The 21,963-nt window shown below is 46.9% G+C and overlaps 1 protein-coding gene across 1 annotated transcript in view; it reads left to right on the top strand.

Annotated features, from left to right (window-relative positions):
- Nucleotides 1-236: 236 nt before the first annotated feature.
- MTURN (maturin, neural progenitor differentiation regulator homolog) overlaps nucleotides 237-21,963 on the top strand; it is a 29,674-nt gene continuing 7,947 nt past the window's right edge. Inside the window, exons 1-2 of the mRNA XM_022584238.3 lie at nucleotides 237-769; nucleotides 10,160-10,282. Of these exons, the coding sequence (XP_022439946.1) occupies nucleotides 608-769; nucleotides 10,160-10,282 (285 nt within the window). The 5' untranslated portion in view covers nucleotides 237-607. The remainder of the gene's footprint in view (nucleotides 770-10,159; nucleotides 10,283-21,963) is intronic.

Here is a 21,963-nt window from a genome sequence, read left to right as displayed (position 1 = left end):
TCCACATAACTCCACTTCACTGCAACCTGGGAGCCGCGGATTTCGGGCCCGCGCTGTGACGTCACCGGGCTCGCAGGCCGCGGCGCTGGCCTCAGGCTCGGCTGATTGGCTGGGGCCCATGACGTCACGGTCCGGGGCGGCCCTGGGTTCGGGAGGGCCCAGCTATGATCCGGGTTAGTTTTTAAAAAGGGCGGGGGGGGGGGTGAAACAGGGGAGCTCGCGGAGCGCCCGGCCCCTCCCGCCGCGCCGGGTCCCGCCCGGTCGCGCCCACAGCTGACCTCGCCCGGCCACCGCGCCAGCCTCGGTGGCTGCCCGAAAGGGGGCGGGCGGAGAGGCGGAGCGGGGAGGAGCCGGGCGCGGCGCCGCGCTGTCCCTGATCGCCGCCCACCCCGTTACACACAGCATGTAAACAGTCCCCGCCGGGAGGAGCCCCGGGACTGGAGGGAACCCGCGTCGCCCGGCCCCGCCGCCTGCCCGAGAGCCCACAGAGCCGCGCGCTGCCCGCTCGGGAGGAGGGCGCCCGAGGAGAGGAGGACGGGCGGCGAAGGGAGCGGGAGGCGGGCGGCGCGTGAGGAGGCTGAGGGAGCAGCGGGCGCGGCGGGCCAGGATGGATTTCCAGCAGCTGGCTGACGTTGCGGAGAAATGGTGTTCCAACACGCCCTTCGAGCTCATCGCCACCGAGGAGACCGAGCGCAGGATGGATTTCTACGCCGACCCCGGCGTCTCCTTCTACGTGCTGTGTCCGGACAACGGCTGCGGGGACAATTTTGTGAGTGCCTGGGGGGGGGACCGCCGCAGCGCGCGGGAGTGTGGACTCGCAGCCGCTTCCCTGCGCCCGAGCTCCCTTGCCGCGAGGCGGTGGGGCGGGAGGTGGGGGGGCGTAACCGGCTGACCGCGGCGCACCCAGCTGCTCCGCGCTCCGCCGGGGGAGCCCTCGGGCCCGGCCCGTTGGGGTCAGCGCTCCGGGTGCGTCCGGTAGGCGGCAGGCAGGGGCGTCCTTAGGATCCGGGGAGCCGGGCTAGAGAGGGCTGGTTCCGGGACGCGACCCCACGGCTCGAGCGCTGTGCTCGGCTTGGAGCATCTCCGGGGGTGTCTCAGCCTCGCACCAGTGCGGGCCAGGGCGCGCGGACCGGGGCGCACGGACCCTCCCCTCCCACAGGATCCTGAGTCGGGAGCTTCCTACACCCAGGCGTCCCGCCCAGGTGAGGAACCCCGTTACCCTCTAAATACGCAGACACAACTCCTCGAGTTGCCCCCGCCGGGGAGAACCCGCTCCCGTCCCCCTCCCCCATGTTATTCTCAGCGGTGTTTGGACACAAAGCCTCCGTCCACACTAGCGATGCCCCATCTCCTGCACCTTCTTTGCGGAATTACACCTCGGATCTTAAAAACGCACTCGCGCGTGCGCATACACACACAAACACACAGGCACGCCTATCCCCCTTTCCTCTCGTGCTTCCATTGCTTCTCTGTGAGCTTCCAACGAGGTGTTTGGAGCCCGAGAGGTTCTGTCCAGCTGAGGCGGCGGTCTCGGCCCTGCCAAAGCCCTTCGGTTTTTCCAGAAGAGGGGGAATTCCCCCTCCCCACCCCACTCCCCGCCCTGCCCCAGGCTCGGAGGTACCGGGACCTGGAACTGCGGTGTCCAAAACCTCGACTTTGCATCCTGCGCCCACCTGGGATCTTGGCGCTGGTAGTTTAGGAAGGAGATGTAGAGGGCCGGGGAGTTGGGCTGGGAGGTGCAGAGACTGGGCGACGATGGCGCTTCATGAAGTGTTTGTAAGGACGAGGAAAAAATAATGGTCCCCAAATGTAAGATGGAGTCGGCTATGGGCTCAGGTTACCGGCCTGAGTCGCCGGCCTGAGCCTGGAGCTGGCGCTGCTGCCGCCCCTGCGGACGGAGGTGGGGCAGCGCCTCAGCGAGGCCTGGCGCTGGCTCCTCAGGTGGGGTGAGACAAAGCTGGGCTGAGGTCCAAGCTGTCGCGCGCCCCTACCACCCACGGGAAGTTCGAGAAGGAGTTACAGAGACAGCAAGATTGTCCCTCTTGGCCCCAGAGAGATGAAGGCTTCTGTATGACTTGTCGATAAAGCATGCCCCTCCCACCACCTCCACCCCACCCCGCAAAGATGAACAACCCACCTGGCCCCAGCCCTGCCACACTCTAGAACAGGGATGGCATTGGGGGACAGCCAGATATGAGTTCTGGCTGTGTGACTCCGGTCAAATGCATTTTAATGTTTTCAGATGCTCAGTGTACACATCCAAAAAATGGGTATAATACCAACCCCCCAGGTGATCAAATAGATAAAGCACCTAATAGTCTCCACTGCACAGCAAGGGCCCCACAAATTTGGGTCAGAGATCTGGGGTTCCAGAGTTTAGAACTTGTCTCTTTTTTAAGAGCCTCAATTTCTCACCTGTAAAATGAGGTTAATCAGAATTCCTCCATCATAGGTACTTGTGAAGAGCAAGTAAACTATAAATGTATGTAAGAACACTATTAACTAGTTAAAATAAGTAAATTAGTATTGTCAGTGGGAGGTCATTAAAAGGGGATTTACTCCATTGTAAAAGTAAGCTCCAGGAGTATAGTGGAAAGGGCGTCAGGGTCCAAGTAACTGCAGTGTTAGGGTTTGATTAGGAGTCCCTTCTAGCCCTGGACTTCCTTGGACTGCCAGTGACCTTTCCCCCTCTTTATTGCTCGAGGTGGGACAAGAATCACTCATGGTTCCGGGTTTTATGGGGGAGAGTTCCACACAACCTTCCTGCTGGCACTGCAGGAGACATATCCAAAGAGAATAAGTGGGTAGAGAAAAGCAAGGCTATTCTCTTGCCTTGAATATGTTTATCAAACCATCATTCAGAAACATTAAGTATATCAGGCCTTTTTCAAGGCCACCCATATTATATTTTAAATGTTTCCCCACCTGTATGAGTAAAGTGCTTGAAAGTATTTCTTTTGAAAGCATTCATTCACTGACAATTAAATGAAATAGATAGGGAAGAAAGATAATGGTGGGCGTGGGGGGGGAGTAATTCATTGGGTAGACTGGAACTTTTTCAGTTTCTAGAGGCCATAATGGACAAGATGCCAACCACTGGAGTTTTCTTCACCCAAAACATCTCCTCTAATCTGTCCCAGGCCAGATTTGTCAAGTGCTGTTTGCCTCTAGCTAAGGGAACTCAGACATGAAGTAAATGTCCTACCTCTGTTCTTTTCCTTTTCCGAGGAAAATCTGCTAAACATTAGAAGAAATTTGAGATGAAGGGAATGTAATCTGAAGGATTTGTTAACAATATTTACATAGCAATTCTCAATTTACAGGGTGTCTTTATATCATTCATTCATTCATTCAACAGACATTTGTTGAGGGCTCACTCTGCCCTTGGCCAGGGCTACCTAGAATGGGGCCATTCTATTCATCTAAGAGGCAGTGTTGTATAATGGTTAGGGGCACAGGCTCTGGGGTCAGGCTACTTGAGTTTGCACCCCAGCTCCCCACATCTAACTTTGAGCCTTGGGGGAAGTTATTTAACCCCTCTCTGACATGATTTCCACATCTGTAAAATAGGGATGATATTAATACCTCCCTAGCAGACTTGTTTGGGAAAAGTGCCTAAAGTGGGGGTGATGATATTAGCGGCTCTGGCAGGGTCTCTGCACAGCAGTCCCTCTGGATCTATTTAAAATATAATCCAAGTCATGTTCTCGCCACTCCCTACCTCTCCTAAACTGACTTCCCATTATTGCAATACAACCTAAGCTTTCTTGGCTTCAAGTCCCCACATGATTTGTCTCCTGCCACCTCTGTGACCTCATCCCGGACCATTCTTCCCCCTTGCTTACTGTGTTCCTGCCACACTGGCCTTTCTGGTCTTCAGACAAGCCAAGCTCATTCCTGCCTCAGGGCCTTTACGTTTGCTGTTCCCTCTGCCTGAAATACTCTTCCCCCACATCTTTCCATGGCCAGCTCCTTTTTGCCATTGTGGCCTGGGAGAAACCTTCCTGACCACATACTCCCTCCCTCACCCTTTTATTCTTATCATAGCGCTCATCAGCACTTGATAGTCCACTGTTTATTTTCTGCCTGCCCCACTAGTCTATAAGCTTCACGAGAGCTTGTCTTATCACTGTATTGCAGCGCTTGGAACGGTGTCAGTGTCAAACATGTGATAGGCGTTCAATCCATGTTTGTAAGAATGAATGACTAACAGTCTAGTGTAGAAGATAGATGTTAAATTTCAAGAGTGACAGCTTCAAAGACAACTACCACTTAAGTGCAATTTACTGTGTGTCAGACTTTGCATATATGAACTCATTTAATCTTAGTAATCTCACAAACTACTCTGTAATTACCTCCACTTTACAGATGAGAAAAGTGAAGCCCAGCAAGGTTTACTAACTTTCCCACAGCTAATAGATGGTAGAGCAACTTGAACTATATAGCTATATAGTGATTATATAGCACCACAGGAGTGACAACAGGGGACCCAATTCAGACTGTGGGTTCCAGGGCTACTTCTTACTGAGCCTCACAAATACTCTCTAAGGTGGGTATTATTATATCCCCATTTTATAGGTGAGGAAACCGAGGCTAATGAGTTTAAGGGACTCATCCAGGACTATGCCACTAAGAAGTAAGAGAGCCAGGACTTGAGCCAAAGCCCAGAGGGCTATGCCTTCTGCCATGCAGACTGTACCCCAGGCAGCATCAGGCTGGGGGCTCCAGAGGCCTAGGAACAAGGACTTCTTTTTGTCTGCCCTCTCTTTGGCAGCTCCTGGGTCCCTTGTGCACTCCTTCCCCTTCTTGCTTCACAGGCCATCCTGTCCCTGCAGTCCGTTTCCAAACTGCTGTCCTGATTCAGGTCTCTCTCCATGGACGGCCAGGGAGTTCAGGTCCCGGGATAAAATGTTGCCAGTGCCTTGTGTGTGCTGGGAGTTGAGGGACGCAGCTACTCTGCCTGGCTCTTCAGGTGTCATGGGGAAGTGGCCGACAGCTCACACAGGCAGTGTGCTCCCCTCTTCTGCCAGCTCAGAAGGTCCTGAGAGCTCGGTCAGGCTTGAGGAATGGAGTGTTGGCAGCCACTAACATGCCAGCCAGACAGAGGGGCACGTGCTCCTGGGCATGGCAGCACCAGCTGTTTCCCTTTTCGCCCAGGCCAGGAGAAAGGAGCTCTCAAAGTGCACTGCCCGGCCCCTCCCTGGTGCCTGGGCACTGCCGACAAGGAGGGGGGTGCTCCCTTACTGTCCACCACATGTTTGGGTCCACAGTTTTGTAGAGTTTAATCCCTCCTCAATGCAAAAACAAAGGTAGCAGTTGTCATAGTATTGAAGAAAAATGTTTTATTTATAGAGGGACTGTGTGATTTAATTTTATATGTGTGCCTATGCCTATGTCTTTCTCTCTCCGTTTTCGTCCTAGGCATGTCTCTATTCTTAACTATGTGACTAAATAACAACCTTTTCATTTTGGAGAAAGAAAATACAACTTGTTTGAATGAGATCGCATCATGTTTACATGGTGGTATAGTGGAAAGAAGGCACTTTCTTGTTAAATTTAAACTCTATTCTCAGTTTCCTCTTCTGTCAAATGGGGATAATCATACCTATATCACATTATTATTTGCAGATTAAATGAGCAATAGTGGTAGACTGTAATGCCTTCCACAGTGGCCATGCATTATTCATACAGAGAGATTATTTCAGGGGAAAAGATATGCCCTTCATCATTCACGGGTGATAATCCTGAGGAGAGTAAAATTCTGCTAATATAAGTTCAAATAGGAGGGAATAAGCACTCATTGGGCCCCTGCCAAATGAGAGGCAGGGTTGTCTACAGATTATCTCATGGAATGTTTATATCCACCCCGTGGGTATTATTATTTTCTGCGACTTACAAAGGAAGGAGCTGAGGCTCAGGCTGAAGGCATGACACCTCTCTTGACATCCTGGCTTTGCCTGTTGCTTCCTGTGTGACCACAGACAAGTTGCTTAACCTTTCTGAGCCTCAGTTTCCTCCTTGGTAAAACAGAGCAGTGTTTGACACTAAGAGCAGGTGGTAGGTGTGGCCAGCCATGCTCTTCCCTGGGCAGAAATACGTTGGCTGGCATGAGATGGCTTGTAGCTCTTACCCTCTTATACCATCTCTTCTGTGGAGAGCAGTCAGTTTTGTGTTAAGCTGCACCAACTTGAAATGCACTCCCCAGTACTGCTGACAGCAGAAAACCCATGCAGTGAGAGTTGAGGCCCTTGGCAATGGCCCTTTGACACAGATAACTGAGTCCTGGGAGGACAACGGGCGTGTTCTTAGCTCCCCTGCCACCCCCAGCTCTGCCTAAGCACCGGGAAGTCAAGCGCCATCCCCACAAGTGGTGGAACAGTAGGAGCACACAGACTGATCAATAAGATGTTTGTGGGATTGAATTACCTCGATGATCTAATTCCATTTTTGGGTAAGCTGGATGTTCTCATCTATACTACAGAAAACAGAAAGGCGCTCATTTTCCTGTTTGCAGATGACATTGTTATAATGTCTTAAGCTGGGTGAGCTTTGATAATAAACTCTGACCCAACTTAATAACAGAAAGAACGGCCGCAGATGGTGTGTGCTGAAATCAGAGTTCTCACTGGGGATTTTCAACTCTAAATGAGCAGGAATCTATAGGCTGCTCAAGGTAGGTACAAGGGGGGCCACTTCACTGCAACCCATGCCATCCTGAAAATTCGAGGTGGTTTTAGTCAGTAATGACATTTAGATTTTTTTTGATGTAACGCCCACCCTCAAATATGTAGTTAGTCAAAGTTCCATTCTGGTTCTTGTTCTCAGATTGCGGTCCCAGAACCAGCAGCAGAAGCATTACCTGGGAACTTGTTGGAAATGCAAATTCTCAGCCGCATCTCCCATCAGAAACTCTGGGGTGAGACCCAACAATTGTGTTTTAATAAGCCTCCAGGTGATTGTGATGCAAGCTAAAGCTTAAGAACCACCGCTTTCCCCTCCTTTGCGAAGCCTTTTCTTGGCATTTCCCCTATTATAATAGTCCAGGTCTGCGATCTGCCTCGGCTCTAACTACCCTATTGGAAATTCAGCACACTCTGTCCTCAGATTTATATTTGCCAGGGAATTACATTGTTCAAAGCCATAGGTTCTCTGACCCCCTGCTATAGTTTTTTCGTGGCCAAAGTGGGTGTTTGGTTACATATGCTTGATATTTTCCAAGTTGAAGGCCTTGTAGCCACACCCTGTGGTGCAGGACTGTGGGTCTTCAAGTGCCCATTTGTCTTTGTACAAGACTAGACCCCAGATCCTGCTTTCAGTAGCTTCAGCCCAGCCACCGCATGCTCTCTCTGCCTTCCCTTGGTTTTGGAATGGGCCTCTCTATTTTCCTAAGAGGTAACCCTCCTGTCCCTAGTCCCTTTCCTGTTAGTTCTGAAGAGCTGGTCTGTTTTATATGTGGGCACTGCCTCGGGGCACTGATGGCATGTCTTTCTTTGCATAGCATAGGCCTCTGGAAAGCAGTGGAGGCAAATCTGTGTCCCATCCGTGGCAAGTGCCAGGCTTGTCTACCGGCACTGTTGGTCCTAATCTCACTTGGTTTTACATTCTTCTTCTGTTGTTTCCCCTTTGTCTTTATGTTCTCAACTGCAGACTTAATTTTTAGTTCATCTTATCTTGTATGCCGACTGTCTTGATTAATTTTAGAAGGGGACAGGTGCAATGAATAAAACTGAATACCTTTTATTATGAGATACAATGGACATGAAACAATTAACGTTTAGCACGTGATGTCTTTTAAGCGGCCGTGGACACCTGGGCCTGTCTTATTCCAAATCCCCTGCTCCCTCACGTTATCATTTGGGCAGGGCTTCAGTTAAAACTCTTTTTTAAACCGCAAAACCAACACTACTGGGAATTCAGGATGAGTTAGACAGCCACGGGAAGGAGATTTAGGCACACTGGACGTAAGGCCCTTTGGCAGGTGTTAAGTCTTTCTTCTCCAATATATTCATAAATCAACAACTCCAAAAGTGGAGTAATGAAAATTGTGGCATGAATAATCTCCTCATGAGGCTATAGATGCCCTAGAAACACTCAAACTGAATAAACTGATTACCAAGCAGTGGTGGATACTCTGTGATTCTGTTATTGTTTGAGTGATATACTTTCCTTAGTTTACTTCGTAATTTGGAGTACTTTTTTTAAAACATGTAGTTAAAAAGTAGCCATGCAAGGTTTTCATAGATACACCTGCTTCTGAATGAACTATATCCCAAGTTGCCTTGGATAGCGTTCTCAGTGAAGTCACATAGGGTGCCTGATTTAGCCTTGTGGCAGGTGGAAACCCCTCCCCCCAATCCTCCTGCAGATGCAAAAGGGGACATAGGCGACTTACATCCACCATTTATTGAATATCTACTATTTGCCAGCCAGGCACTGTGCCAGGCACTAAATAAACATTTTACTTTTTCTCTAATCTTCACAACAAGTCTAGGGAAGGCAGGCTTAAAATTTCCCATCGTGTGGTGCTAGGTGTTAACCCCATCTCTAACTTGGATAAGAATTTGAAATATGCTTGAACTTTTTAAAATTTGAGTTTGAAAATGGGTGCTGAGCTGAACTTATATAAAGTGGGACTTTATTATTGGTCTTGCAGAATCCCCACTAATTAAGAATCAAGTGCAGTAACAGATATAAAAGCGCTTTGTACTATTATGTTTTTGTACAATGCAAGAGACTATTATATAAATGGCATTTCAGAGGCTCAACAACTTTAAGGGCCTCTAATTAATAGGGAATCGTGTTTGAGCTATTCTCTAAGGTTGGAGAATCTAGAAGTTATCTTTATTAGGTCAAGGTGATAGCTACTCTAGAAGTCTGCTGGAATTAGAGCAGCACGTGTCGGAAATGGACCTTCACATCTATGAAACACAGATAATTGGGTGGTAAAGATGGCATATTAGCACCTTGTTATTCTCTCTTGGATCTGAGAAGTGTTTTAAGTTCTTTCTAGTTCCTGGAGATCCTGCAGTGAGAAAGAAGGAAGTGAAAAATGTTTATTGAGTGTTGGGCATATGACTTTCTGGGGTGATGCTCTAATCATTTGTATTAATAGGAGGGGGCAAGTGCTTGACATGGACCATTTCTCCAAATTGATCTTGTCTCTTGCTGCCTAGTCCCTACTCCTTGCTCTCATCTGCCAAATATCTTCCTCTCCTCTACACTTTTTTCACCAACGTTGAGCTGTCATTGCTCAGGCCCCTCTAAACAGTGATTCCTGGTACCTGACTGATACCCCGATGTCATCCGGGTAGCTCAGTGCCCCCTCCATTGCTCAGATATGCAGGGGCCTTCTGCATCTACATCTCTCAAGCCTGTTTCTTGGACTTATTCCAGATCCTTGAACATTTATGGGAGAAGCTAGCCTAGTCTTAAAGATGTGCTAAAATGGATATCCTCATTTGGGGAAAAAATACCCCACTTGTCTAGCCCTAAGAAAAAATAAAACCTAAATCAGTCTCCTCTTGGCGCGTGTTAACATTGCAAAGTGTTGCTTGGGTACGATGATGCCCTCTTAAAGCATTTTAAGGGAAGGTGAGCTTTCAGAAAGCCTTTGTTTCCTGGTGACTTAGTGATGACTTTTCTGTGTGTTCTCCTGAATTCATTTCATCTTGAAGTAAATTTATCATCACAGGCTAATCTGGGTAAAGAATATCTCCAAGTAAGCAGTTACAAACTATGCCTAATTAATCCTTCAGCCAGTGCTGAAGGCAAAGGTAAGGATTACACAGGCTCTCGGTTTCTCCTTCCTCCTGTTTTAAAACCACCCATAGCTGGCACCAGAAGGGGGGCGGTGGAAATCATGGGTGGGGGAATATTGATCCCAATGCCGCTTTTACTACGTATGAGCAGATCTGATGGAAAATTGAGCAGGTGAGATCATGGACCAGAAGCGTGGGGGTTTTCTGCAGGGTATGCATTTTCTGATCTCCTTCAGTGCAAACAAATCAAGGATGACTATATGGATTTTACTCTGGAATGGAGGCCTTCTTCAAATTCACGTAATTAAAGAAAAAAAATCATCTTGGCTTTGTTTATTTCAAACTGAGTATAATAACTGTGTGTCTTTGTTTTCTCCTTTCCCTTGCCGGCGGGCATGTAGCACGTGTGGAGTGAGAGCGAGGACTGCCTGCCTTTTTTGCAGCTAGCACAGGATTATATCTCCTCCTGCGGCAAGAAGACGCTCCATGAAGTCTTGGAAAAAGTCTTCAAGTCTTTCAGACCTGTAGGTGCCTGCTTGGCTTCCAAAGCCATCTTGTTGTCTCCAGTGATTGTGCTTTGAATGACATGGATTGTGGGGAAAGTGGGCAAAACCTGGGGTGACTAATTGTTTTTCTCTTGTCTGCCCTGTGGCTTAAAGATAGCAGCTAGTGGAGGGAGGCTGAGGGCGGAGAGGGAGGGGGAAACGGGATGCGACACAGCTGTTTGTTGCAGGGATGATGGTTATTTCTAGCATCACTTGAGTTAAGAATCTCTGATTGGGTGGGAAGCAAACAGAGCCTTTATGAGACCACTGAGTATTCTGGTTCTCCTCCAGTAGACTTAAAACCAGAATGCTTGGAAGTGCTATGGAGGTTCTCTTATGATAGGAAATTGCCAGAAGGCTATATAAAGGATGTACCTCCATGTTGATGGATATAGAGAAGGAGGAAATTGGATAGTTGTTCTGTTCTTTTCTCTTTTTATGAAGTCTCTCATAGAGAGCTTGCTTTCCCCCAACCCCCTTAGGATTTAGGAATCTGTATGTCTATGGTTAGCTGACAGTTTGTTTCATTATAGCAGAAAAACATGTAAAATGAATACTCACCCCTAATTTGAAGACTACTTCTCTCTTTATTTTTATTGGAAGAGAAAGTCAGATTACGTGACACTTGCCCCAAGTTCAATTCCCTGCCCACCATAAATACTCTACATGCTCAGTGTTATTTGCTCTAGGATTTCTTTCTTTTTTTTTTTTCTGTTTTCAAATCTTTTAAAATAGTATCTACTTCTTTCCTGGAATTTTCAAACTTGTCTTCTGTTTCTCTGAACATGGTAGGCTTGGCTGCATAAGAGACTGTCAGATATTCCAGTATTTCAAGGTTTGGGAGTCCGTTTTGTCAGCTTTTGTTACCACTGGTTCCCCGTCCTGGTATCTTGTTTCTTTGCATGTTGGATTATCTCTGCGTGCTTGAATATTTGTATTTGAAAATTTATATATAGGGGTATGTTGAGGTCTAAGATGATGGTACTTTCCTCCAGAGAGGATTTTTATTTGCTTCTGCCAGGGCTGGAGGGGCCCTGTCAGTCAGAGACCACCCTCAATCAGTTTGAGACTTGTGGTTCTTAGAACTCTCCAGGTGATGGACAGTCAGGTTGCAGGCCTGGTTTATTCTGGTTCATCCTTGTTCTGAGAGCAGCCTCAGTGTGTTCAGGCTGATATTACAAAATACCACAGACTAGGTGGCTTATAAACAAAAATTTATTTCTCATTGTTCTAGAGGCTGGAAGTCTGAGATTAGAGTGCCAGCAGATCTGGTATCTAGTGAGGGCCCACTTCCTAGACAGATGGCCATCTTTTCACGTGAACTTCACATGGTGGAAGGAGACAGAGAGAGCCCCAGGGCCTCTTTTATAAGGGCACTAGGCCATTTATGAGGGCTCTACCTTCATGACCTAATCACCTCTCATAGGGCCCACCTTCTAATACCATCGCCTCGAAGGTCAGGATTTCAACATATGAACTTGGAGGGGGGAACACAAATACTCAGACCATAGCATAGGGGTCCTAGCCTAAAGTGACAATGGTTTATAACAGTGTGCTCCTTTGAAAGGCCCTGGGTTTGACTTTGGTCTCCCTAGCTCTTAGAGTAGGCCAAGGATGCAGTAGAAGTTTCTTCCAGGTCAGCGGATGTCCTTAGGACAAAAGCAGCTTTTTATGATAGGTTTACCTCTCTGGGTGCTAATTCTCAATATATTTAAGAAGGCATTTTTCATATTGAATCTAGATTTTTTAGTTCTCTTTGCAGGAGTTTGTCCTGATCACTATCACTTAATCCATCATTATAAAAAGTGGAATTTCAAGTGGCTTTCGTCACTTTATCTGATTTGTATCATTTGTCCAACCATTTCTTTTTGTTGTTGTTGTTTGTTAATTTTCTAAGCCTGTTTGGCTTATTCAAAATAGATTTTTGACTTAAAGATACTGGTCTATCCCACTTCCACTCATTCAAGATGTATTTACTGAGTACCCAGTAGGCACTTGGCACTCTTTACTGCTCTGTTCCTAGCAGTTGAACCAGACAGATGAAAATCTTAGACCTCACAGAGCTTGTATTCTAGTGGCAGAGAGATAAGATAAATAAGTACAACATAAGATAAATGAGTACAACACATAATGGGTTAGTGACAAGTGCTGAGGAGAAAAAAACATGAGTCAGGGAAAGGGGGTGAGAAGTGTCAGAGGCACTGACAGTTTTGACTAGGGGAGCAGGGAAGGCTTCACTGAGAAGGTAATGTGAGTAAAACTTGAAGTGAGATGTGAGCCATGAGGAGAGCTACAGGAAGAGCTTTCCAAGTAGAGAGAACAGCAAATACGACCACAGAGGGAGAGAAAACTAGTGTTCAGAGAACAAGGAGGGGCTGGTATGGCCTGAGTTGGGGAGGAGGGGAGGAACATTGAGATGAATCCGAGGAACCTCAGGGGCTTGCAGGTCACAGAAGGACTTGGGCTTGTACTCCCGTGTGCTGGGGAGCCGCTGGAGGGGTTTAAGCACAAGAGGGATCTGCTGAGTAGAGAACAGGCTGTGAGGTGGGGGTGGGAGCAGGGAGCCCAGTGAGGAGGCTGTTGCTTTCATCTAGGCGAGGCCATCGGTCTTGGACCCGGATGGTCACAGTGAAGGTGGAAGAAAGGGGCCGGATTCTGGAGATACCTTGAAAGTAGACCCAACCGGACTTGCTGATGGGTTGGAAGTGTGGTGTGGGAAAAAGAAGACATGGATGACTCCAGAGGCCCTCATCTACTCAGTGAAGGGAATGGTGTTCCTTGACTGAGATGGATGAGGCCGCAGGAGGAAAGTTTAGGGGTGAGTCTATCAAGAGCTCGGTTATAGACATGTCAGTGTTTGAAATACCTGTTAGACATCCAACTAGAGATATCAAGGCAAGCAAAATTTTTTTAAAAAATTGGTTCCCTCAAATCTTAACCCCCCCCCCAAACTATCTAATTAGCAAATGATACTCACTGTGCAGCTGGTTTCCTCAGGGGGGTTCCACTCATTAGCCTGCCACCTGATTCTCTGTATGTGGCTGTCATCTGTGGGGGCAAGCAACAGACTACCTGCAGAATGGGCTTAACTGCAGAAGGTGAGCTCCCACCAGGACTTCTTTTGCCACCTTGCTTTACCAAGTCTGTGGCTGTATTTCAGCAACCAGGCCGCCACATGTAAATGGAAAAAACTGCAGTCCAAAAAATCCAGATGCATAGCTAAAAGCGATTGACTTGGTTGAATATTTTCTTTCAGATCAAGCTGCTTTGTGTCATGGAGACACACAGATTTCATTTAACGCTGTTGGGCTTCCAGAGTTCATTTCTAAAGCAGAGCCTTCCGCCACAGTGGGCAGGGATGATGCTCCCAAGGTGGGGCCTTTACCTGGCACGGCACCCCCTTTGGTGGGGAAGCTTTTGCGTGCTGGGCACTCTGGCTGGGTCTTTTTGCCTGCGGGAGAGGCTGGAGGCCTTCTCAGAACTAGTGAGGGTGAAATGCACACAAGCTTTGGGTTTCTCTCAGTCAGGATGTGCCCCAGATGGGATGAGAGGGAGTGTTACAGACCCAGGTGAAGGACTGCTGGAGATCGGTGGGGAAGCTTTTACCCTCTCCCTCTCCACTGAAGAGTGCATTTCTTCCCACTGGTATTTATCTGTTTTATATAAAGGAGCTTCGGATTTAGAAATAAGACCCAGGAAAGGGTCTTACTGCTGTTGTAGCTGAAAGTATTTGTTGAAGTAACACATACCCAAATGCTACAAGGTTATCACGCAGGTAAGCTTGAGCACCTCATTCCCTGAAAATTTTGGATAATCTGATCAATCTGTGTAGCTCCTTTTTGTTTATAGTTGGGGAAACCACAGAAGGAATATTTTTACCTTCATCTTAGAACAGCCTCATTCATGGCTTGGAATTCTTGTTTTACCTTGGCCAGCCCATTGCCAGCCCCTACGCTGTGTAATCTCTCCAGAAAGATAAGGACCTTTCCGTTGACAGCCTTCTGCTGCCTTTTGGGGCATCAGTCAAGCAGGGTCAATTCACTTTGCTGAAGCCCACGCATGCCTGCCTGCATGGGCCAAAGAATGGAGTCATCTTCTGGCCATCCTCAGCGATCCTGCCTGCAAGGCTCAGCATGCCACAGTAGCGCTCTCTACCTTTGGACATTCCAATTTTGTAGACTGTGTGCTTTTCCTCCCCTTTCTGTTTGCCTTCCCCCCGCCCTTTGTTTGCCTTCCCCGCACTGAAACAATCAATATCACAAAGTCCATGCCCTACCAAAGAAATCTGTTATTTGATTTGACAAGAAAAAAATCATTATTCTTTTTCTTATTCACCATGCTACTCCTCCTCTTTTTTCTCTGTCTCTCCATCACAAGATCAACAAAATGTATGATCATCTGCTATTTGCCAGAGCACCGCTTTGGAGAGTAAGAGGCAGGGCAGGGCGCCTAGCCCTTGCGCTCAAGGAGCTGGCTTTCTGGTAGGAGACAGAGCCACAGAGACGTACAGGGACACTCCAGGTTACAAAATTGAGCGTTTATTTTGGTCTAGACACTCTGCTAGATACAGTGCAAAGGAGTTCCATTCCCTGCTCTGCTTGCTCCGATCTGCTGGTTCTCTGGGGAAGTGTTTCCTGAGAGGATGTCAGTGAGTGTGCACCGACCGCAGGGTGTTGGTTGTGGTCCCTTTACCTAGTTAGGCAGAATCGGGTTACTACAGTGATGAGGAACCCAAGCTCTGGGGGCAGGCTGCCTGGATTCAAATCCCAGTTCTGTCACTTGCTGGCTGTGTGACCTCAGGCAAGTTACTTGACCTTGCTGTTTCTCAGTTTTTTCATTTGTAAAAGTAGGAAACAAATGATGATAGTTACCTTAGGATTGCTATGAAGATTAAATGACACGATTCTTGTTGGGGACTTAGTGCAGCGCAAGGCACAGAGGATAAGCACTGAGTAAATGCTGGCATTGACACGGACGGGATGGGGACACTTGGCAAAATACTGTTGAGAAGTGAGCTCAGTAATGAAAGCTTTCGTAGGACCCTTAGGTTTTTGATGGAGGAAGTAAACAATTTGCTAAGTGATTTCAACACACGCTTAACAGAAGCATCTGGCTAAGATAAGAGATTTTAAGGGGGCAGTGTTGGGGTATTATGGCCAAAAGTTTATCGACACTGGTTTTGGCAAAATAATAACCATCCATTCAGTACCTGATCCGTACAACTCAGTGGGTTTGAGGCTAGTGCTACAAGGGGGACAAATGGATGCTCCTGTCCCCCAGAGGGACATATGACCAAAGAGCCTCTGGTGACAGGGTTATGGGTGATATTTATTTTCTCTTCTGGATTTTCTAAATTTTCCATGATGTCACAGAAAACATTTATAATCAGGAACTATGTTGTGTTTTTTTTTTAAAAAACTGCCTTATCTACTATGTGTCAGAAGGACTGGGAATATCAGATGTGAGTGGGCTCATCGAGGAACAAAGTGCTGGCAGTGGCTTCGCCAGGAAGGGGGCTTGAAAGGGCGAGATCTGGACAGTGTTGGAGCAGGAGGAGGGCCGGCCGAGAAGAAAGACCAGAAGGGCCCATCTTGGCCCCATAGCCCAGAGAACCTTAGAGATGTCCCTGGGTGGGGCAAGGTGGCTTAGCCCTGGCCTGGCCGGCTCCCAGCCCGTGTTGTTCAGCCTTAGTGCCCCCATCTTTAAAATGGGGGTCATACATGTTTCTCTGCCTCGTGGATGCATGGGGAGCTTCAAAATCAGAACACAGAGGGCTATCAAAGCCCAGCCACCCCACTGAGGTTTGTTTCAATTTCCAGCTCCTAACTGCTGTTAGGAAATGCTTATTGGGTGGATATGTGGCTCCGTGGATGCAGTGGGACAGCTTCCTTCCTGGACTGACCTATATTCTGCTCCACTCCAGGGGCCGCCTAGCTTCTACCTAGTTTTTTTTTTTCCTTCCTGCTGCAATGTCATATCCAAATGGTACATGTGTGCAAATGACAGTGCTGTCATTGCCATCTGTGAGCAGGAGGGTTTATCCACGTCCTGGCACCAGTAATGGCTTCGGAGACACCTGTCACTAGGCTTGATCAATGCGAATTGGAGAATCGTTGGAGTCCTACTTTTTTTTTGTTTAAGTGGCCCTGGATTGACAGTTGCCAGCCATCACATGATTGAGTTAATCAGGATAAGCCTAGTTACCATCTAGACTTTTTTTTTTTTTTTTTCGGTACACGGGCCTCTCACTGTTGTGGCCTCTCCCGTTGCGGAGCACATGGCCCGTGGCCATGGCTCACGGGCCCAACCGCTCCGCGGCATGTGGGATCTTCCCGGATTGGGGCACGAACCCGTGTCCCCTGCATCGGCAGGCGGACTCTCAACCACTGCGCCACCAGGGAAGCCCCCACATGATTGAGTTAGATAATGAAATAGTGGTTATGGGTCTAAATAATGCTGGCCATGCCAGTCATTTTTTTCCTCCATGTTTTTATATCTTTTATTTAGTGATGATTAACAGTCCTTCCTCCCCTCCACCCCCCACTAGAAAACAGTTCACAAAAGAAGAGAGGACTTACCATTTCCAAGTTAGCCGCAAAACCAAAACTAATCTTTACCTTTCAGTTCTCTCAAAGCTTTACTCTATTCTCCTGGAGTATTCTCCTCTTACTAGCACTGTGGACATTAGGGTCATGAGGCATCTGTTGCTGTGATGATTTTCCGTGCTGTTTTGGTTGATGTGTGTTTTGTTTTTTTTTTTTAATTGGGGTACAGTTGTTTTACAATGTTGTGTTATTTTCCACTGTACAGCGAAGTGAAGTAGAGTTCCCTGTGCTATACAGCAGGTTCTCATTGTTGCTTTGATGGCCCTACCTGGAGTGAGAGCCTGTGCTTCCCTAGGTTTTCTCACTCTGATTGACCCTGGTTCCCTGCCTGGGGTTGCTGTATGACTCCACGTTTTTTTCTCTTGAGAAACAGAGATCCTTCCACCAGAAGAATTCCCTTAATTAAGCCTTACTGGCATGAGCAAGATTGGTTGTTGGGTTTTTTTTGCCACTAGTGGCTGGAGAGCCAGGGATTATACCCCACAGGAAAACCCTTTGTGACCCAGAAAAAGTTCAGTTCTTGCTTCTACTCTTCTAGTCTGGTCAAGAGTCTGGAAGAAGAGAGAGAATCCACTTGTGGGAAGCTGCCCCAGTTGGTCAGAAAGTCTGGTAGGAAAGATTATGCACAAGTGTGGGTTTTAATAAAAACACATTGAATTAACACAGAATTGTAAATAAACTATACTTCAGTAAAAAAATATTAATAAGAAAACAAAAAAAAACAACCCACTACATCCAAAAAAAACCAAAACAAAACCACACACACACACATTGAATGTTGACAATTTAAGTTTATCATGGCATTTGTTTTTTGCTCATATGGTGAACATTCAAACCCTTGTCTTTTGTAGAACGTGTGATAGCCCCTAAAATAAGAGGGTACCTATTACTCTTGCCCATTTGGGTCTTACATCAGTCTTGCCACCTACCCCCCCTCTTTTTCTTTCTTTATTATCAAAAAGACAGACTGACCAGGATCCCATCAGAGGTTTCTTGGTACCACCAGCATCATGGATCATTAAGATAAATCGTGACAAATTCCCCAAATGCTTTAGGGTCTCAATACTCAGAGTGTGGTTTCTGGACCAGCAGTATCCCCGTCACCAGGGAGCTTGTTAGGAAAGCAGAATCTCAGATCCCACCTGAGACCCACTGACTCAGAATCTATATTTTAGGTAGATCCTGGGTGAGTCATATACACAGCAAAGTGTGGGAAATGCTGCTTCAAAAGAATCCTCTGGAAGGAGCTTACAGGAACCTCTAAAGCCACAGGGCACTTAATGGAAGCCCCGAAGGCCTAGCTGGTTGCCTGTGCTCTCTAGGGCCTAGATACTATCTCCCCTTCTTTTATAAAGACACTCTAGGGCTTCCCTGATGGCGCAGTGGTTGAGAATCTGCCTGCCAATGCAGGGGACACAGGTTCGAGATCTGGTCTGGGAAGACCCCACATGCCGCGCAGCAACTAGGTCCGTGAGCCACAACTACTGAGCCTGCGCGTCTGGAGCCTGGGCTCCGCAACAAGAGAGGCCGCCATAGTGAGAGGCCCGCGCACCGCGATGAAGAGTGGCCCCCGCTCGCCGCAACTAGAGAAAGCCCTCGCACAGAAACGAAGACCCAACACAGCCATTAATTAATTAATTTTAAAAAAAGATTTTTTAAAAAAAACGACACTCTAGCCCAAGTGTTTGAGTGAGAGACAGTAGATGCTAAGTGCCAACTGAATAGAGCCTCAACTAGTTTATAACACTTTCAAAAAGACCTGGAGTTAGTCCTACAGAAAACTGATACTCTCTTGGGTCTGAAGAGCTTTAATTCTCAAGGGTTGGCATCTCTACCCACCAGGTACAACCATGTTAGGATGGGTGGGCTCGAGTAGTTCTTATGTGATCAGAGACTGTTCTGAAGAAGCAAGACCCTGGGAGTGCCAACACTGTTGTCCAGAGTGATCATAAAGATATTTTCCCGTCAACTGAAAAAAAAATTTACTGAAGTAGGAATGAATGACTCTATCAGGAGCAATTTAAATATACTTGACAGGGTTTCTTGGCCTGTCTCCTTTCCCTTATAAGAGTGTGTGAGTGCAGTAAAAGCAAGGACTCAGGATTCTTCCCAGTCTGTTTATAGTCCTGTTTCTGATATGAATTCTTGACTGTTAAAAATTTGGATCCAGAAATTAAATTTTTTTTTCCAGTCTGGCTATTCAATCTATTCTTTTTTTTCCCCTCCAGTTTTATTGCGATATAATTGACATACAGCACTGTATAAGTTTATGGCATACAGCATAATGATTTGACTAACATACATCATGAAATGATGATCACAGTAAGTTTAGTGAATATCCATGGTCTTATATAGATAAACAATTAAAGAAAGAGGAAAAAAACACCTTTTTTTCCTTGTGATGAGAACTCTTGGGATTTACTCTCTTAACAACTTTTTTTTTTTTTTTTTGGCTGCGTTGGGTCTTTGTTGCTACACGCAGGCTTTCTCTAGTTGTGGTGAGCAGGGGCTACTCTTCGTTGCAGTATGTGGGCTTCTTATCGTGATGGCTTCTCTTGTTGCAGAGCACGGGCTCTAGGCACCTGGGCTTCAGTAGTTGTGGCATGTGGGCTCAGTAGTTGTGGCTCACGGGCTCAGTAGTTGTGGCGCACAGGCTTAGTTGCTCCGTGGCATGTGGGATCTTCCTGGACCAGGGCTCGAACCTATGGCCCTTGCATTGTCAGGCAGATTCTTAAGCACTGCGCCACCAGGGAAGCCCCTCTTAACAACTTGCTTATACAGCATACAGCAATGTTAATTATATTTATCATGATGTAAATTATATCCCTAGTACTTATTTAAGTTATAACTGGAAGTTAGTACTTTTTTGACTGCCTTCAGCCAATTTTCCCTCCCCTCACCTCTGCCTCTGGTAACCCAGAAGTTAGACTTACCTACCATAAATGAGAATGGAGACAGAGGTGGGAATGCTAGATTATTACATATCTGTATGATGTCCTTTGGAATCCCAGGCAAATTCTAGCTCTTGTGCTTTTTCTCTTTTCCTCCTCATGCTTCCAAATTGTACGTACTCATAAATGTTGATATTAACATTGCATATTGAATTTTTTAAAGTGTATTACTGAGTAGAAAACATTGAAGGCTCCAGCTATAGGAGCAGCATGGACAGCTGGAAGGATATCTCCCAGGTAGCCTGGCGGTTAGGTGTGTAACGTCTACAACCTGCTGGCCTGTGTTTGAATCCTGCTCTGATTCCTACTGGGCAACTCTGAGCAAATTTACTCAACATCTTCAGATCTTCTTTGTGAAAGGGAGATAATAGTACCTACCCCACAGGGTTATTATGAGGACCAAAGGAATTAATATACGGAAAAGCTGCTTATACAGTGCCTAGCAGATAGTAACTTAACCAATATAAACTATTATCATTGAATCCATAGTGTGACAAAATTGGTTGGCTCAATGGAATGTAAGCCTGAGAATCTAATGCAGAGGCTGATAGAATTGAGTTTCTTAGTTCTCTTCCTACTTCCTACAGTACTAATTAACAATGAGGCAGTCCAGAAGCAAGCCCAGCAGAAGCAAGAGGAGGAAGCAGGGTCTGGAGACAGTCTACTGATGCAGCAGTAACTCCCCTTGAATAATTGAACTGGCTGTGCTTTAAAATGAGAAGCAAGCTAATATAATGTAATTAGATAATTCACATAAGGCTCTACAGTTTGCAGACCATGGCCACATTCACTTTCTCACTGAATCTCCATAGTTTCTCTGGAGTAGAGCAGATGTCATGGTTCCCACTTTACAGAGAAGGACACCGAGGCTCAGCAAAGGCAGTGGTCCCCAGCTAGAGCCCTGGCTTCCAGACGCGAGGTCCAGTGCCTTTTCCACACGGCCTCTCAACAAATCTTCAGATACTCTGCTAAGGTGCCTTAAACGTCCTGACAGCCATTGAGAGCTGCTTCTCTTCTCTCTCCCTCCTTTAAGGACAGGGGGAGAGCAGCTCTCAAATTAGCATCTGAAGATTTCCTGCCAAAGGGAAGGGCTTCCCATGTGGCTGATGCTACATACCTAGAACTATGTGCTTTGGATTCACATCAAGGTAAGGTACAGAGCTAGGAAGAGGAGAGAGGGGAAGGGTTTCATGCTTGGCTTGCTGGAACCTCTTCTACCAAGCCACCCTAAGCTGAGGAGAGGGTGGGTGTTAAGGGGTACCTACAGTTTGAGTCCATGTGAATTATCTAAACGTATTATGAAAAAGAATAATCAGTGGCGTGTCACTTTAGGACAAGATGGCAAATATGTGGATGCATACCTCAACTGCGCCCCCTGTACTCATGACAGCCATTGCTAACTGACCAGGATCTTTCCCACTGAGCCTCAGAATCCTCCTGAACCCAAGGCTCCAGGCATCCAGTCAGATTTGTTAACTGAGAAGGAACCCATTGACCATTCCTCTTTTAAGGAGCATCCCTTCAGTACAATGAGGAGTTATATTTATTATTGAAATAATGCATCTTCTTTTGGCATTTAGGTGATTCTGGAGTTCTTGGTAGTGGCAAAAATATTTATATTTTATCAACTGTTTAAATGTTACCACTCTTTTGATACTTTCACCTTGCTGTGTCATCTAGCAGCTCCTGAAATAAACTTGAACACCATTAGTCATCTGTGTTCATTGTAACCAGCCATTTTCTTCCCTCTTTAGAGGCAAACTTTACGTTTTATTCCACCCAGTAAGATATGGAAGGGAGACAGTAGTAGGGGAAAGGGGCTTTTTCCCTCTCCCCAGCACACACGAGATTGGTGCAGACTATGTGATTGGTGCAGACTGTGCAAACAAGCTGAGATGCGCCCCTCCCACCCCTCCCCCCAGTCAGCAGTGTCTCTGAGACAGCTGTAGCCGTGAGCTCTAAGGGGAAGGCACGTGCCTGCAGTTGGCCTTAGTGCCTTGGCAGGCCACGTGCATCATATGACCCATAATGCCTGGCAGATGATTTTGTCCTGAGCGTGTTCAGAGGGCTCTCTGAGACCTGCAAGAGTTGTGGTCTGAGAACT

This window comes from Delphinapterus leucas, chromosome 9, assembly GCF_059928025.1.
Source record: "Delphinapterus leucas isolate spDelLeu-1000000601 "Yukka" chromosome 9, BTC_Dleu_Yukka2, whole genome shotgun sequence".
In the NCBI taxonomy this organism is placed as follows: Eukaryota; Metazoa; Chordata; class Mammalia; order Artiodactyla; family Monodontidae; genus Delphinapterus; species Delphinapterus leucas.
The sequence above is the reverse complement of the archived record's forward strand: the minus strand, read 5'-3'. Positions and strand labels throughout refer to the sequence as shown.